The sequence below is a fragment of the Leuciscus leuciscus genome (genome assembly GCF_965113295.1).
Source record: "Leuciscus leuciscus genome assembly, chromosome: 10".
NCBI classification, from domain to species: domain Eukaryota; kingdom Metazoa; phylum Chordata; class Actinopteri; order Cypriniformes; family Leuciscidae; genus Leuciscus; species Leuciscus leuciscus.
Genome location: NC_138734.1, coordinates 5,187,587 through 5,206,497, shown reverse-complemented (window position 1 = coordinate 5,206,497; position 18,911 = coordinate 5,187,587). Strand labels below are relative to the sequence as shown.

Below are 18,911 nucleotides of genomic sequence, written 5' to 3'. Positions count from 1 at the left end.
ATGATTCCTCTTTTAAACTTTTCTGCCACCGACTGCTTTAAACATCATGTACAAAGTGCTTACACAACACTGCTAAGGAAAAGGCTTGGTTCACAGCAGCTTGCAATCATTTCCTTGGCTATAAGGGACGCAAACAACAACCTGAATCACATTTGCTGTCGCAGATCTGCACGACTTCACAGGTATCTTTTTTATTCATTTTGATCGATTTTTTTTAAACATGATTAGAGCTGTACTAATAACAAAGTGGTGAACTTTTTTTAATTTTTTTTTTTATATATATTCCTTTTGTGGATAAAAGAAGACCTTACAATAGTATGGTAACAAAGTAATATTGCAATGTTTGTCTCTTGAAAATTAGATTGATTAAATCTAGCATGATATGACTCTCAAATAACCACTAGACTCTGTTTGAGGATTTTTGCCTACTTTGCACATTTTCAGTTATTTCTCTCTTTCTCGTTTCACAGCTGAAATGGAGGAACATTTGGACTATTTTTCCTTTTATGATAACGGAAGTTTCCTTTGCGATGGCAATGAAAACTGCACCGAATTTGTGTTCCCCTCTGAAATGCCACTGTCCGAGATAGGTTCCCGGCACTGGTTCTCTCTGGTCTGCTACAGCATTGTGTTCCTGTTGGGCGTCCCTGGGAACGGTCTGGTGGTGTGGGTGACCGCGTTCAGAATGCCGAACTCTGTGAACGCGCAGTGGTTTTTAAATCTGGCCATCGCGGATCTGCTGTGCTGCTTGTCATTGCCGCTCCTCATGGTCCCGCTCGCACAGGACCAACACTGGCCTTTTGGCGATTTTGCTTGCAAATTACTCAACGGTCTGTTCTACATGATGATGTACTGCAGCGTTTTGCTCCTGGTTGTGATCAGCTTGGACCGTTTCCTTCTGGTGACCAAACCGGTGTGGTGCCAGAACCACAGGCATCCGAGGCAGGCCCGTAGCGTCTGTGTCGTCGTCTGGATTCTCGCTCTCCTTGGAGGTTCTCCTCAATTTGCTCTCATGGAGGCATATAAAGCGAGCGAGACTAAAATATTGTGCGATAGCTTCTACAGTAGCTTAGCTCACGCATGGGCTGTAATCCTTACACGCAGTTTTCTATCTTTTCTGCTGCCTTTCCTGATCATCTGCGCCAGCCATTGGAAGGTTTACCACATGACGAGCTCCGGGAGACAAAGAGGCAGCGACAAGTCGGCCCGGACGCTGCGTGTCATCCTGGCGGTGGTGCTCAGCTTCTTCCTATGCTGGATTCCCCTACAGATCGTGGATGTTCTGCGGTTGGCGATGTACTACGGACAGTCAGAACGTACTGAAGCCAACCTGCGTCTGGCCCATGTGCTGGCGGTCTGTTTGGGTTACGTGAACAGCTGCCTGAACCCGCTGCTCTACGTGTGCCTCGGCCGCGGTTTCAAGGCCAATCTCATTAACTCTCTGAGGAGTGTGCTCCACTTCGCATCCGAGGCTCCGACCAATCGAGTCAGCACGACGGCAAACAGTAAGTCAACCACAGACGGGACGCTCAGAGAGAAGCCCCTATGAAATCACAAGTGCATCTATAAACCCTAGTCTTCAAATACTGCCCTCCGGAATCATTTCTAGATAAATAAAACGTATTTATTTATATTTGTGTCACTAGACATGCTACACAACGAAGATGTACAACATTAGTAACCAATATCGGTCTATTATGTTAAAAAATAGTACTTTTAAAATGTATTGCACATTTATTGCGGACACCCATTCATAACCATTGAAATGTTTATATGCACTAATTTTCAATCAAATTTCAATTTCAGTTTCTAACATATTTCAGATTCTGAAAGTTCTGTTTATATAAACCGCAAACAAAGAAGTCTTATTCACATATTCACATGTGCATTACATGTATACCGAACAAAACCTCTAGATGCTGAACCGGAGAAAGCCACTGCAATAATGCCACTGCAAGCATCATTTACGTTTTTGCCTTGATGCCATGGCTATCAAACTATTTTTTTTAAATAAAAAATAAAATAATTTACATACTGTATATAGCCTATCAGAAGAGGTATTTAGTAAATAAGTATCAGTTTGTATGACAGAGATGTAAATATACATCTGCACATTCTATGTAAAATAGTAGTCCAATAAAAAACAATATAATTTGGGTGCATTACAATTTTGTTTGATTCCTAACATTTCGTTAATCATTTATATTAATGTTTTCTTTATTTTATGTCACTTATAATATGTCACTGATTGGTTAACACCTGGATGGCATTTCTGTCTTGTGATTAAAGACGGAAGGAAACAAAAGTTGCGATCGACTTTTCTTCCCTATTGTGACGTATATTCGAGTTAACCGGCTTCTGGAAAGGGTGGGGGTTTGCTATTGGTGGATCTCATGTGAGTGACAGGTTGCCCCGCCCTCACGCCAGTAAACACGTCATTAGACAAGATGGCGCTGTAGAAGGGAGGGGAAGTTATTATGAGTAAAGATAAGTGGCTCATGAATTAAATAAATATTATAGTTAATATATTATTATAATTATTTAATTACTTAGTAATTACACTGTAATATTAGCCCCAAAAAAAAAAAGAATATTTTATTTCTTGGTGACTCATTTAAAACTTTTAAAATGCCCTTGCATTCATCAAAACTATATCATGTAGCATATAAAAGCCTTTTCACCAGACACAACTGAAATGCAGTGCTCTTTGTGTTAAATAAAAATGCAGTTATTGAAATAATTTGTGTGTAAACTTTTGTGTTTACATTTTGTCTGCTTTTAAGTTGTGAGCTGGATGTACCGCACTGAAATAAATGTTAAAAACATATCAAAGATAGCCTACACCCATATCTTTGTACGTGTTTTATTAGCACGAGAAGAATTCATATCTCTTGCTCTCCTTTTTGTTGTGTATTGAATGAGGTGTATTGCAATTTTGTTTGAGTTTTGTGTGACTGTAGTATATGTATGCGACTGATTATCAGAAGTCATTTGTATATAATCTACTTTTTCTTCTGATATGCATTTGTATAACTAGACAGGGCCCTATATGACTCAGAGATAATTAATCTATCAAGTCCTATGTAGCTGACGTAAAAATACTTTGAACCTATTATTTCAAATCATACCCATGGACGAATCTGAGACACTTGCCAGGAGTGTTTTGTCCTTCACCGTTGTAAAATGCCTGCTGTTCATGAGCTTGACTAACCAGTAGAGGTCAGTAAAGAGTGACTGTTTGGGTGACTCCCAACCATCATCATATCTTCATCATTAGAGATTTGTGGCTTTTGGTTTATGTGTTTTAGCTTTGAGGCCACATGTTAGTGTACTACTTTTTCTTTTTCTTTTTTTTTTAATTCTAGAAAATGTATTGATGTCTCATTGCATTGTACAGATTTGTTATCCAATCAAATGCTTTCTAGAATAAAGAATGTCCCTCCCACTCACATCACATGCAGCTGACAAAAAAGGTTCTGCTGAAACTTTCAACAGGACAAATATTGCAGATTCATACTCAACAAGGTAAAGCATATTATTATCCTGGATTTTATCTAATAAAATGGAAGTTAAAACATCAATGCTCTTTAGTGATGTGGGTGTACTTCTGGCAAAAAAAGGTAGGAAAATCCTGTGATTTGGTAAAAGTGATTCTGAAAGCCTTTGTTAAAACATTTCAGAACCGATATTTTGTCTGGTTATGTGTTAGCAACGTTTCCGTTTCTAATTGCATGACAAGGCATGCTAAATATAACAGCACTCCATGGCAACTGAGAACAATACAGAATGTTGAGCAATGAACAGAATTCATATCTCTTGCTCTCCTTTTTGTTGTGTATTGAATGAGGTGTATTGCAATTTTGTTTGAGTTTTGTGTGACTGTAGTATATGTATGCGACTGATTATCAGAAGTCATTTGTATATAATCTACTTTTTGCATCTTGTTTAACCATGTCTATATACATACTGAAAACATGAATTAAAGTTTTGAACACCCATCTAGAGATAATTTTTTTATTTCTTCTGATATGCATTTGTATAACTAGGCAGGGCCCTATATGACTCTGAGATAATTAATCTATCAAGTCCTATGTAGCTGACGTAAAAATACTTTGAACCTATTATTTCAAATCATACCCATGGACGAATCTGAGACAATGGCTGATAAATAAATAAAAGTTTATTAACAACATGCAATGAGCAGGAACATTTTCAAAAACTACATGAAAATCTTGAAAATACACTGCAGGCTATGAGATCAAAGATGCATGGTGAACTATTATGTTTAGGCAAGGCATACTTTAGCACACTCCACACTGAAGTGTATTTCCACTGTACAGCACAGGTAAAGGGAGTTTGGCTGTGTAGTAGCAAGAAAATGAAATATTCCAGTCCTCCAATGCACTAGGTGGCGCCAATAAAGAAGCTATGTGTTATCAAACTTCATAAAGTATAAATACTAATTAGTTACTATAAATGTCAAAAAATCTGCAGTACACTACAAATGCGTTTTAACAGACATGCTATAAAATATGTATCAAGTAAACTTCATTCTCATGGTTAACATACTGTGCAAACTAGACACAACACCTGGGACATGGCAGGCAAAGTGGTACGTAGTACTGATAATGATGCCTCCGTAACCCCAGGCACATCCTGTCATATGTGTGTGAGATGGGCTGTGAAAATTGCCCTCTTTAAAATGCTAAGCTAATGAGAATCAATTCCAGGTGAGGGAATATCTCTCTTCATCCTGCAGTTTGCTCTCTGAGTATTTAGTAATTCCTGTTTGCTTGTTAAAATATTCCCAGGACAAATATTTCCATTCTGCATTACACAATGAAGAATGTGACATCATGATCAGCAATGTAGGGTTAAAATGGCTTTAATTCTGGCCTTCTGGCCCGCGCACTCTTCAGTTTGAGACCTCGATCCTGTTTAATTCTCTCATCTCACATGGTCTCCTGCCTCTATTTCACGGTCTTGTCATTAATCAAGAACAAAATAACTTAAAATGGCTTATTAAGTGGGGGGAAAGATCAAATATATAGCTATAGTAATGAAAGAAAGATATTTAGGGGCATGCCAGAGAATGTGAAGCTGAGGAAAGTGATTTAGAAACATTACAGACTCATGGTCTTTTTAAAGGGATAGTTGCGCACAAAATGAAAATTATGTCATTATTTACTCAGCCTCTTGTCATTTCAAACTTGTATGACTGTCTTTCTCATGTGGAAGAAATATTTTGCAGAAGTCAAGCATTGTCATGGTCACCAACATTCTTCAAAATATGTATTCCACATGAGAAAGAAAGTCATACAGGTTTGAATTCAGTTGATACAGTTTTGTTGTCCATTCACTTCCATTGTGTGGACAAAATACAATATGTTCTTTTTGTGTTTGACAGAAAAATGAAAGTCATACAGGTTTGGAATAACATGAGGGTGAGTAAATTATGACAGAATTTGTTCCTTTAACACATCTGATATGATCCCTTAAGTGTGCTTTGTGGGTTTGCTTTGTATTTCGTGGTTGCGTCTCGTCAAATCTTTTATTAACAAGAAGAAAGATACAAGAATCCCAGAAGTGAAAATCAAAAAAACAAGATACAACAAGAAACAAAGAGGGGACGGACTTATAAACAAATCTGAATCCGGTTTAGTCTGGTGGCACATCACAGCGAGTCCAAACGCTCTGTCGGATCTCAAAAGCAAACTACAAACTGTGCTAGTATACACTCACGGTATTCTGTAGTACTACGGAAACATCTTGATGCTAACCGTATCATCTTCTGAATGGTTCAAATATTGTTGTCTAGGACACCATGAGCACCGTGAGTTTTTAAAGTTTGAATGAAGAGTGGTCATAAACGTCTGTTGAGTCGGTATTCTCACTTGAAACGGAGTAGAAGCTTGGACCTGGAAACAGTATTCAATATGTCACGACTTAGCAAGCAGATTAAGTGAAGTTTTCAAATGAATTTAGTGGAAAAATAGGCAGAGATGTTCATAGCCAGTCTCATACAGTGGTCATTAGTTTGAGGGAGCCTGAACGAAAACGCATGATCTTCTTTTTGAGCGCATGTGAGGCTTTAATCTTGACCACATCATTGGAGGGATTCTGTGAGGACGAGGAGGAGGAGGAAGGGGGCAAACGTGGAGGAAGTTGCTGAGGCCAGACCAGCCCTCCGCTCTCATCTGAGTCACTGGACACTGAACTGGTCCCAGGAGAGAAAGTCTCACTCAGACTGGAGTCGGAACCATTGGGCGGCGCAGGAGCGGCCTCTGACCGTTCTTGCAACCTCTGGTTCTGCTCCACAAACTGAACACTAGTGTGTTTGACCGGTAAAAGATTTCCGCCGAGTTCATGCACATCCTCTCTGAATATCCCCTCATCCTCTTCTTGACTGAGATCTGCAGTGGAGCACCAGAGTCGTGGATTGGATGGGTAAAATTCATCACTATGATGCCTGCCGATGTCCCGTCCCACAGTATGATATTTGTGCTCCGGTTGGGCGGCCCATCCTTGAGAGACGCAACTGTCCTCAGAACGAGAGCGGCAGGTCGACTTGGTTTGTCTCTCTCCTAGAGTTGTCCACCCTTCCTCTGGAACCCTTCTGGTTAGGGACCGAAGAAGAGCCCACTTTTGAGATGGAATGGGCTGGTGTTGTTCACGGGACGGTACGCAGGTGTGATTGCAGCAGGTGTGAATGTGTGGTTTCATGGTATCTGACATCGTGGGACGACGTTTGTTGTAAACCGGTTGATGACGAGGTGAGTCGTTGCTGCTGTCGTAAACTTCTTTAACTCCATACGGATCAATTTCTAAGGAGGATTCTGGCTCCTCGCTGCTTAGAGAAGTTGGTCCAATCTGAGCATTGGGAAGGTTCATGTAATATCTGTCTTGGGTCTCGCCCTCATTCACTTCCTCTGAGAGCGGTGCCCATTCCTGCCATTCCGATTGGTCAAGTGAAAGCTGTGGGTAACCAGGAGGGTAACTGTGTAAGTCTTGCCACCGATCGGGCTCAGAGTCGAGTCCTGCTGTAGATCTGAAGTGTCGCCGCTGCAGGAGTCTCAGGATGTATGTCTCCACACGCATAGCCTGCTGGATGTCCTCTTCGGTTGGGCCGTCATCTATCTTCACTGTAGGATCAGCCTGAGCATCAGAAGTGAGGCTCATCTCGGCTGTAAGGCTTTCATTCCCATCAGCCATCTGATCTGTAACCCAGTGAGGGCTTTCTTCATCTTCTTCTTCATCCTCTATTCCCTCTGCAATACCCTCCAATGGGGGGTATGGGGCAGAAAATGAGCGGGGAAGGCTGGCATGTACTGTTGGCTCCATATGACCCTCCCAGTCCAGCATGTAGGCATCTGTCAGCATGTGAAAAAATTTATTAATTTATGAGAAATAAAACTAGTTCTAAACACCAGGGGTTTTCAAACTTTCTGATGCCAAGGACCTCAAGTATGATGATCCGACTCCCAAACGACTCCCTTCTTCAAAAGCAGCTAGGCCTATGTTTTATTGTAGACACTTTTGTACTGTGTGGGTAAAAGGTAATAATTATATTATCAAGACCACAAGTTGATTTTTATTTAATTTAATTTAAACCCACCTTGCAGGGTCTATGGGCATCAATTTGAAACCCCCTAGTTTAAATCACAAAATACTCATAAGTCCACAGGGTAATTCATAGTACTGAGAGTACAAATTAATGCTCTGATATAGAATAAACTAAAACGTGGGTGTGAGATGTGATTAAAAGAAACACTCACCCATAGATCTGGGCCTGTGACAGGAGGCAGTGAAGTTTGGAGAGGAGCAGGAACGCAGTGGAGGAGACAGACTTTCACTTTGCTCATAAAACCCTGAGGGGTCAAGATAAGTTGAAATCTTATTTTCAATGTTATCAGCTTTCATTCTATTATTCACAACATCTGAGTGTATGTTTTTCACATGTGTAACCAATACGCCTCACTATTAAAAATGACTTTACATGGCAACACATTTCCTTACACAAAACCAGCTCATTGCATACTGTAACTAGGTGTGCGCAATACTGTATATCCGTGACCATATCGGAAGTGGGAAATGGTTGGTGTCAGAATGGTTAGGTTGATGTCAGAAGCAGAAGCTTGGATTACTCTTTTTCTGTATGAGGTTACACAAGTATTTAAGAAGTTCCAAGCTAAAAACAATTCTACTGTTCTTCTTCTGAAATATGTAAACTCAAGATCAGAGCTGTAGGAACACAAAACAAAATATAGAAGCCTACAGTATATATTTAACATTGTCCATCTCATCTGTTATAACACCAACTATACCAAATATTGGGTTTTGACCAACATTTTGTGCATCTGTATATAGTAAAATATATCCACAACAAGTGTGCAATTTTGCAGAACACTATCTGGAATAAATGATTCTTATCTTATTCTTAAGGGTACCTGAGCTTGATGTGCTGGGACTGTCCAAATCCTCCTCTGTATTCTGCTCACATATGAGTCCTGTATCCATCCTCAACTCACTGAGCTGCTGTTGCAGTGCCAGCATCAGCAGACTGGGGGCACCCTGGAGCCGGTTCTGCAGGGTACAACAGAAAGGTCAATAGTGAGGGCAAGTAAAAATGAATGCATTTGGCAGACACTTTTATTGTGACTTACATTGCATTCAAGCTTTACCTTTGATCAGTTCATGCATTTACTGAGAATCAAACCCATAACCTTGACATTGGGAGCGCTCATGCGTTAATGTTTGAGCTACAGGAATGCAGTAACCCAGTACAAACACAATAACAGACAGATGTTGGTTTTCCACTGTGTGGTAAGACTCGGGTCGGCACGAGTCGGCTCGGCTCGGCTCGCTTTATTTTGGCTCGGTTTAGTACCCCTTCAAAGTGGATGGGATTATAGACTGATCATTATGGTTGCGCCGCCACCTCGTCTACTGACCCTGACACAATCATTTCTGTTTTCAAGTTGCATGTGATGGTCGTTTAAAGCAAGTAGTTTAAAAAAGTTGTGCGAACAAATGATACTGTGGTAGCTGTTGCTGACTATTCAAATCTAGAGGGTTTGGCGTCTCGTGTCGCAAATCCAATGACGCTGGTAGTGACGATTCTCAGCGATCTGCAGTCTTTACACGTCACATTTTAGCATCGGTACGGCTCGCTTAGAACCTCGACCGAGGTGGTACTAAAAAAAGATTAAGGTACTAGGTACTGTACATAGTGGAAACCCCCCAAAAGTGAGCCGTACCGAGCCGCACCATGCAGTGGAAAAGCGGCAATAAGCACATAGCTGAGAGGACAGTTGTAGGGTGCATCAGCATATTATAGTTAATATATAGTTTTTTTTTTAAATCCCATATTAACCTAATGTATGCCCTAGATTGCCATTACTTCCCCTCACGCTCACTGCATAAAACACTGTTAAATCTTAAATAATTGAAAAGGTCCGTTATATTACAGCCCTAAAAAATGGTCTCTTGAATAAATGAAAATAGTAATGATGTATTGTGCATCTGCATTAGAATAATCTATAACTGTTTGCGTGACAGATGGATGTTAGATGGTTTGGATAGAAAGCTTCAAGCACAGGTGTTTGTGTGCATGTCACCAGTGTAGTGAGTGCCCCACTGACTGCAGTATATGCATATGTACCAATCCCGGAACATCAATAATTTACCAAAGACAGGACAGATACTGTTGAGTATGCTATTTTTTAATCCTGTGGTTCTGGTTTTGTTTCAGGACCTAGTTTCATGCTCCCGACAGCTAGATCAAAACACATTGTGGTTGGCACCATGTTTCAAGTGAACCTGTGTTTAATGCAGTCTGGGTCTGGGTTTTATTTAAGTTTTGTTCATGGTTTAGTTTGTCCAGATTTTGTCCATGCATCACAGTATGTTCCACACCTGGCCTGAATCACCGCTCAGTGAATATTTTTGGTTTCTTTTTATATTTCGCCGGTCTATGACGCAAAGGTGGTTTGACTTGGGTCATTATTTTAACCAGTTTCAGTTCAGTGTTCTCTCAGTTCTCTTCCCCCCCATAATAAAGGGTATAATGATGACAACCAATGTTTGGGTGTAGAGATCCAAGACAGATGTGAGAAATAGACTGGAGAGATTTTTCAAAAGCTAATAAAACAAATTTTTCAGTGGACTTTAAACAATTTAGGTTGAGACAGGCTGATGCACAAGGTTAAAATATGTTTGGAATAACTTTGTTTTATATAACATGGAGGCTTGCCACAGTAATACCGGTTACACTCGTATGACGGACAATCACGGTATACAATTTTATTTTAAAGAGGAGACATGAGTATGAGTGAAACTTAATTGACATCAGTCGATATCTTGATGTATAGAAGAGCCTTAAAGGTAGGTTAGGCAAACACTTTTTGTTTTTCTGGTTAAAACTCTTATCACATCTCTTCACATTACGCACGTTACTTCACTTACATAGTCCATGAATGAGTAAATGAAAACGAGCGAGTGAATTCGGACACTGATTGCACTGGAAGCGCTCACAGTGAATGGGTATTTTCTAGCACAAGGCTGGTCAACTCTGGCACTTCAAGATCCACTTTCCTGCATCGTTCAGCTCAAACCCTGATTAAAATCACATTCTATTAATCCTCAAGACATTGATTAGCTTGTTCAGGTGTGTTTGATGGGTAAGAGCTAAACTCTGCAGGAAAGCCAGAGTTGCCCACACTTTCTCTAGCAGCTAGCCGTTGAGTGTACATCAGTGTACACTCGTTATTGAGGTGCATTATGGGACTGAATGAGTGTACTGTATGAGTGTTCAGCCAGCAGCTATCACCCTTACTCTTTTTCCACCAAGGTAGTTTGAGTGCTGGTTCAGAGCCAGAGACTAGTTTCAAACCAGTTCTTTGTCTTTCGACACCAAAAGCACCAGCTCTGAACCAGGAAAAGTGGTTTGTAAGTAGCACCAATACATTGCTGGTCTAGAAGTAAGAATTGCTTGCGTCAGGGGCTGGGGGCGGGGTTACCGTGACCAACAAGACGAACAGAAACTTGTGACTAGGGATGGGCATTCGATTAAATTTTCTTAGTCGATCGTCGGGAGAATTAACGATCGACTATCGATTAATCATTAATATTTTTATATTGAAATTCATTATTTCTTTAACTTTTTATAAATTAAAAAATGCAATGAAAATACAAAAATACAGTTTGTTTGTCCTCGATGAGATCTTTATTACAAGAAGATCAACTTGTGGCAGTGAAACTGGACGTTCGGTAGACTTGAAGATTCCTGCGGTGCTCTAAACCAGTGGAACCTGCAGCTGCGAGCCGGCGTTCTTAAACAGAGACCCATGGCCACTTCATCCGTTTTCTGTGATCGGATAGCTATCCGCTCGTGAAAAGACCAAATCTAAATGCCCTCCGAAACGCATTCGAGACGGATTTAAATCCGATCGCTCAAACCACTTTATACTTTATATCTGAGACGCATTCCAGACGAAACTGGACAAGAGTAAATGCATCTGGTTGTTGAAACCACATATGTAAATTTGACTTATCCCAAAAATGATAAGAAATAAACGTGTGAGAGCGTGTTATAGGCTATATGTCATGTTATATCCAGATATGACGACGCTACTTCAACACGCATCACCACAGATGAGCATCTAACTGTTATTCATCAAGCCAACGTGCAAACTATCGCAAATCAAAGTGAAAGTCATTCATCAACACACAATCATCTTCATTAAAAGTAAAGAACCGAAATGATCTTACCAGGGCTGTTGCCGCAATATCTTGTTGCGGTCTTTGATTTAGAAATTTTCGCTGATGATCAATAAAATGCAGCTCATATCAGTTGCTTTCGATGACGTGCAACAATTTAAATATGCATATAGTGCGGGAATTCAAGATCGGATTTATATCCGTTTTGCAAAAACACATTTATGTGACCAGGTGTAAATGAAATTGTTTTGATAAATCAGATAGCTATCCGATCTGAGAAAACGCATGAAGTTCCCATAGAACTTCTGCACCAGTCTACTGATTTCTGTTGAGAAAGATAAGCATGTTGACATGATCAGGGATCAGACGCGACCGCAACCTGGTGACAGCCAGTCCAGCCGCCGAAAACACCCGCTCTGAGGGGACTGACGTTGCCGGGATGTAGGCCTGTCACGATTATGAAATTTGGCTGACGATTAATTGTCTAAAAAATAATTGCGGTTATGCCGATTAATTGTCAGTTTTAGGGCTTTGCCGATTAATTGTCAGTTTTAGGGCTTTGACGATTAATTGTCTGTTTTAGGGCTTTGTGCTTCATTCATTAAATAATTGTGATGAATTTAATCCTTTGTAAGTTATCATTTTGCAGTGTAAGTTTACAGTTAACACCTTTAAATATTAAATAAATAGGCTATATTCAATAGCTATGACAATTTGTTTATTAAACTTAGTGAGTGTATAAATCAGCAGCAAAAAGTAATTTTTGAAAACATCTGCACAGTAATTTAATAAAATCTAAACATGTTAATAAAAACAAATGTGCACAAACCATGATAATATGATACGCTTCAAAACAGAGCGGAACAAAGCGCGTATGCGCATCGCGGGTGCAGAATGATGTGCTCAAAGCAACATGGAGTCACAGTGTTCAGCGCTGCGCTGCACAAGTGCGCATTTAAAAGTTCACGGCACAAAGCGAAGAAATGTCGAGGGCACAAATCCTAGTGTATATCAGTCCAACAGTTTATTGATCATTTGTTTCTTCACAGTTTTAAACTCCAGTTATTGTGCGTCTGATGCCAATTCATAGTCCGTGTTGTGTAGGCACACGGTAGCGAGCGAGTCATTTAGAAACAGCAAAAAACTCCAGCAAAATAAAGTCATTTTATGCAAATCCACAGCCCTTTATCTACAGATCAAGCATTATAACGTCAATGTCACATTGGAGAAAGTTTTACCGTGTATCCTGTCGTAACCGGACGACGCGCGCTGTTTGAATGCTGAACGGAATGATTGACAGCTGCAGACGAGTTTGTGAACTTTAATTTAACAATGTAAATATACTACTGTCCCTCACATTAAGCTATGGAATGGCTTCAGATGACTTTGAATATATTGCTAGAAAACGTAATTAGTGCTTGACTGCTTGTCTATTTATTTTGGTTCATGACTCCCCTTGTGCCGTAGGTCTATAAAAGAGCGCAATAATCGCGGTTGTCTGAAACAATCGCGGTTAGATCAAATAATCGCGATCAGACGGTTATTTAATTATCGCGACAGGCCTACCGGGATGCGCAGGTACCTCCGCGCTAAAATTAATTCCATTGCTTCAAGACTCACACTACGCAACGCAACCTGCATTAGTTTAATCGATAACAAATAAACGTGATCGACGAAATTCTTAACGATCAATTATCGATCGTCGATTAATCATGCCCATCCCTACTTGTGACCCCCATTTTTTAAATAGCAGCTAATCGAGCTAATAGCTGCTCGACTGTAATCTCAGTCTATGCGAATCACAGCGAGCTGCACAAACGCGTTGGATTCGCCGTATTTGGATGCCGATGTATGTTCGCAAAGCCATGAGCATCAATAGTAACGCAACGACTGCCATTGTTGATGGAAGGCTTATTCGAGATGCATTGGAGCTGCGCGGACCGATCGGAGCTGCTGGAGTGTTTGGAGAGCATACGACTCCTTGTGCTTTTGGATCGCTCTCGCAGTGCTTTGATGTCATGCGCCGATCGGTCTGCGAGAAGCCAATGCTTCTCGAACAAGCCTGGTGTGTTTGTGTTCGGCGCTACTGTGCTAGCGTTGCTGGGTAACATGAGATGTATACAGTGACATAAGACCTGGATCTGTGGAGGCTCTCTGGCCTGTGGAAAGGCAAACCTGTTCTTAGAAGGCTCGTCAGTCGAAACAACTCCGAACCGACAATAGCTCTGGCTCTGAACTAGCACCCGGTTCATGCTGGATGAAAAGGGGTACCTGTAGCTCAAGACTGGTTGCCCACTGAAGCTAAGGAGGGTTGAGTCTGGTTAGTACCTGGACTGCTGTTGGAGGAGGTGTTAGTGAGGCCAAATGATGGCGCTCACCCTATGGTCTGGGTCTGTGTGGGTCCTAACGCCCCAGTAAAGTGACGGGGACACTCAACGTCCATCAGATGAGACGTTAAACCGAGGTCCTCCCTCTCTGTGGTCAGAAAAGATCCTAGGATGTCCTTCAAAAAAGTGTGGAGGTGTAACCCCGGCATCCTGGATAAATTTGCCCATTGGCCTCTGTCCATCATGGCCTCCTAATCATCCTCATATACTGACTGGCTTCATCAATCTGTCTCCTCTAAACCAATAAGCTGGTGTGTGCTGGGCGTTCTGGCGCAAAATGGCTGCCGTCGAATCATCCAGGTGGATGCTGAACATTGGTGGTGGTTGAGGGAGATTCCCCTCTTCCATATGTAAAAGCGCTTTGAGTACCCAGAAAAGAGCTATATAAATCTAACAAATTATTACTCAATGTTGTTGACACCACAGCAAATGGCCGTCGAGTCAAATAGTATATAATGGTATTGGGGAGTGATTTAGGACACCGCATGCTAATGTCTCAGACACATGTGTCCTTAATCTTTGGTTCAACTAATCCTTTAATTGTGTAAATTAATCATTTATTTTCACTTTATTTTTTCAGTTTAATATTCATTTTTAGAAATACCAGTATAATCGGTTCTGTGAAAATTATGATATCATGGCAAATCTTTTGCCTTTTAATGTTTTATTCTCTACATTATCCAATTTTTCATCTATTAGTAGGCCCATAAGGGAACCTACACACTGGAGAACGCAGAGTGTTTGATGGCTGAGACTGCGTTAGATCCATTTTAAGGGTTTGGAAAGATATAATCAGTTTGAAATCAAGTGGAAATACAGCAAATTGGATTTCAAAAAGCACAACCAGACCTGCCTCTCTGAAATTCTCACTGGACAACTCAAAACTGCATCAGAGATAAGTTAAAATTTTCTGATATTTGAGTGAAATGATGGAATACTGCTTTCTTCTATGTTCTTATAACACACCATTTCCATTGAAATCAGCAGGTTTGCATCACCGCTTGAATTCACCTGACCATTCTACATGACAAAAATAAGACTTAAAAGAATGTGTTCGCTCATAAAACCATGGCAACATGGTTTAGCGGCTGAGGTCAAAGCTCAAGCGCATGAGAGAAAATGACAAGTATAGAAAGGAAAAACAGAGGACAAAGACAGAGAGAGAGAGAGAGAAAGAGAGAGAGAGGGGACTGACCCCCCCCCCCCCCCCCCCCCCCCCCCCACTGAAAACAGTTTAGATGATTTCAGAGCTAATATCAGCTATTCTCTCTGAAGTCTGACTCAACCTCGTCTCATGTTCCCTTGGAGATCTTTGATTCTGCTTCATGATTAACTGTCGTGCGACGGATCAGCTGGTTCGGTGTCTCGCCCTCAGAGGCCTCACGCACAAAAGCATGCAGAAGGCAGCAGTCTATTTGATTATCACAGAAACAGACAGGACCTGAGGGAGATCAGGCTGCATGTGTATTCTCATTATCCGGATGCCGTGAGCGCCTTGCCTTTAATGTGCCAAAATGGGACACACAACCAGCATCCTACTTCTACACACACACACACACACACACACACCACCCTGCCCCCAATATATCAGCTTACACACACATCAACATAACAGTCCTGAAGTCCAAAATACATCACTAAACTGCACTAATCCACACATCCACAGCAACTACAGCAGGAAAACTTTGGCCTTGAGGGTTGATGTGTGTTTGAACAGACGTTGTATGTACTGTACAAACTAGCTACTGTAATGCACACACTGCTGGGTTCTCAACTACAAAGCTGAACTACAAATAAACTGGTTTATTTGTAAACTTTGTTTGTGAACTGGTTTAAAGTGCAGAGATTAACATGAAAAAACTGGGATGAGTTATTAGGATTTTTCACAGTTACATTGCTAATTATATAATTAAAGGGTGCAGTGTAATTACATGTTACCCACAGGGCTGTGAGTGTGAGTGTGTGTGTGAGCACTCCATCCTCGCTGTAGTTGCCTGAGGACTAGGAGATCAAATTGGATTCATTCTAATTGGTTAATTAACAGCTGAATTTTTAATCAGTCAGGAAAACAAAACAGACAGACAGATAGATAGATAGATAGATAGATAGATAGAACAACAGATAGATGTAAAGATAGAATGATAGATAGAATGATAGAACGATAGATAGATAGATAGATAGATAGATAGATAGATAGATAGATATAATGATAGATAGAAAAACAGATAGAAAGATATAATGATAGAACGATAGATAGATAGATAGATAGATAGATAGAACGAATGGTAGATAGACAGCTAGATAGCTAGATAGATAGATAGATATATTGATAGATAGACAGCTAGATAGATAGATAGATAGATAGATAGATAGATAGATAGATAGATAGACTCTTGCTGACTGAACTGAAGGATGTTTCCGGTGGTCGCTGAAGCGGAGCGCGTGGCCGCTGACAGCTCATTTGGGTGATGCGTCTCGAGCGCACACGCACGCGCCCGTCCCGCGAGAGTCTGACTTATTAATATTCCGCTCCATGCGCCTTTTGTCTGAACCATCTATGGGGGAGAAACTCTGGGGAAAAGAGAGACCACAGCTAATTTGATTTCTCTCACCGCCTTATCACCGGCCTTTTATTGAAAACTGAGTTAGAGTGAGGTCCGAGTCCCTGCAGGCAGGCATTCTGATGGACAGGTAATGAAAGGACAGGAGGGACTATGCGCTCTGTTAGTTTATGAATATCACTTTGATAAACACTGCTTCCTCAGCCACTTATGCAGACGAAATACGGAGTTATAAAAAAAATTATATTAGCCCAACCTGTTTCATCAACGAAATTTAAGACCTACATTTTTTTAAGCCATATAACTCTTAATGATAATTAGACAACAACATAACATTTAATATAATATATATTTAAAACAAGAAATTCATAGCTTAATATTTATAGGGCTAGGAATTGATAAATCCATACGAAACGAACAATGGATAGTTAAAGGACCACACGCCCCGCCCTCTTTCCATTTGCACATCAATCACAGCTGTCAAAAACATTCACGTGCTGTGAAAAGAAATTATTTTTATTTATACAGCACAACTGCTGCTAAATGGTATTATAGTGGCATATTAGTGTTATAAAAGCCATATCGACACACGGCAGTTTTCACGTGCCAATTACGTAACACCAAAAAGTAGATATTTTAAACAAGCCTCTTATTTTCTACACTCATACACACTAATAAAGGCCCTTTATTGGTAGGCTGTCTGGTTTCATTAAGAACCTTTAACCACCGGATCCCTTTCATTCCACAAAAAGGTTATTTGTAGTGACAAATGGTTCTTTAAATATTCTTTAGGCTACACTAAAGAAAAACATGATTCTTTTAAGAGCGAAAAGGATCCTTGGTGAACCAAAAATGCAACAACAACAACAACAACAACAACAACACACACACACACAAAAAAAAAAAAAAAAAAGAAGAAAAAAAGAAACAACTACAATATATATATATATATATATATATAAATATATATATATATATATATAGGCTATATATATATATATATATATATATATATATTATTTTTTTAAAGTGCACTTGGCTAGAATAATAATGGCAAGACTGCCTGGCACTATACATCAGCATCACTCGTCATTTAAAAAAAACTTTTCTCAATACTTTGCGAATATCCACGTTTCCATAAAGCGATAGTGACCCGCTGGAGGGAATTCCGAGAGGCTGGTTTTCATCACCTACCAGCTGAAGTCTTAAAGTGAGCTGCTCCTGTTCTCTGCTGCTGCGAGCCGGACCCACATCACCCCAGACCGGGCATCCCGGCACCGAGTCCCCGAGCGACAGGGCTCCGAGAACCAGACTCTCCTGCCGCTGCTTCAGGATCTCCAGTTCACACAGCCACGCGAAACTGGCCTCCAGACGCTGTTTAATCCTCCTGTGCTCTTCCATCATCTTCAGAGGAACCCCGAGGTCCACCAGGAGCCTCCTCACTCTTCCCAGCAGAACAAAAGCAATCAATCTTTCAATATGATCTGCGTCAGCCTGCTTCTGCTACAACTGTGCACGTTTATCACGTTACAAAGAGACACATGTCCATTTGGTTTGAGTGTTTTACCCTAACACGAGCCTCGGTTGCTCATATTCCTGCCGTCGGATGGACAATATTTGGGAATATCAGTTTTGAATTTTTTTCTCTCACATTGCTGTACATTGAGGTGTTCCCTGCTCATTAGAATATTCCGCCCTTTCCGCTGTGATTGGTTGTAAGCTCTCTGACACCGCCCTCTTGAGGATCTCCCACACTCTTATTGGTCACTCCTCTGCAGACTCATTTGCATGCAGACCATGGCGGTCTTCGTGAGCTCAAGCATGGGCGGGATGAATGGATGAACGAATGAATGGATGAATGGACGCCGAGAATATTAATTTGTCTGGTGCGTGTGACCGACCGACAGGCCAGACGACAGGAAAATTCATGCGTGGATGACTTAATAATGATAATTAATGAATACTTGGTTATTACATGGGATATTGTAATTTGCAGGGAACTGGAGCAAGCCGTCATTCATTTCGACCTGGATATTTTTAGATATTGGCATTGACTTCAATTAAAAAAACAAACATTCATTAAATTCAATATATATAATTCCAAAAAATAAACATTAATTATATATATTTAACATTACAAATATTGTATATATATACATTTAAAAATATGTAGGCATATACGATTTATTTTAACAAAATAAAAATATATTAGGCTATGCGTCTGGCTATTACGTAATGAAAGGAT

General features: G+C 40.5%; 2 protein-coding genes and 1 long non-coding RNA gene across 3 annotated transcripts in view; 2 read left to right on the top strand and 1 right to left on the bottom strand.

Annotated features, from left to right (window-relative positions):
• The window catches only part of LOC309507863, a 469,488-nt gene that overhangs the window by 390,669 nt on the left and 59,908 nt on the right, over positions 1–18,911 (top strand). The window lies entirely within an intron of this gene.
• Positions 10–2,575, top strand: c5ar1 (complement C5a receptor 1). Its single transcript, XM_082181853.1, has 2 exons — positions 10–182; positions 471–2,575. The coding sequence occupies exon 2, from the start codon at positions 476–478 to the stop codon at positions 1,547–1,549; it is 1,074 nt and encodes a 357-aa protein (XP_082037979.1). The 5' UTR covers positions 10–182; positions 471–475; the 3' UTR covers positions 1,550–2,575.
• dact3b (dishevelled-binding antagonist of beta-catenin 3b) lies at positions 3,281–18,379 on the bottom strand. The gene is made up of 4 exons (XM_082181852.1): positions 17,861–18,379; positions 8,448–8,583; positions 7,776–7,868; positions 3,281–7,370 (listed from the first exon to the last, which is right to left on the bottom strand). The coding sequence occupies exons 1-4, from the start codon at positions 18,068–18,070 to the stop codon at positions 6,019–6,021; spliced, it is 1,791 nt and encodes a 596-aa protein (XP_082037978.1). The 5' UTR covers positions 18,071–18,379; the 3' UTR covers positions 3,281–6,018.

Coding starts and splice junctions, on each gene's coding strand:
- c5ar1 (XM_082181853.1), top strand. CDS start 476: ATGGAGGAACATTTGGACTATTTTTCCTTTTATGATAACGGAAGTTTC.
- dact3b (XM_082181852.1), bottom strand. CDS start 18,070: ATGATGGAAGAGCACAGGAGGATTAAACAGCGTCTGGAGGCCAGTTTC. Junction 7,869..8,447: donor TCCCAGCACATCAAGCTCAG/GTACCCTTAAGA, acceptor TTGACCCCTCAG/GGTTTTATGAGCAAAGTGAA. Junction 7,371..7,775: donor TCACAGGCCCAGATCTATGG/GTGAGTGTTTCT, acceptor ACATGCTGACAG/ATGCCTACATGCTGGACTGG.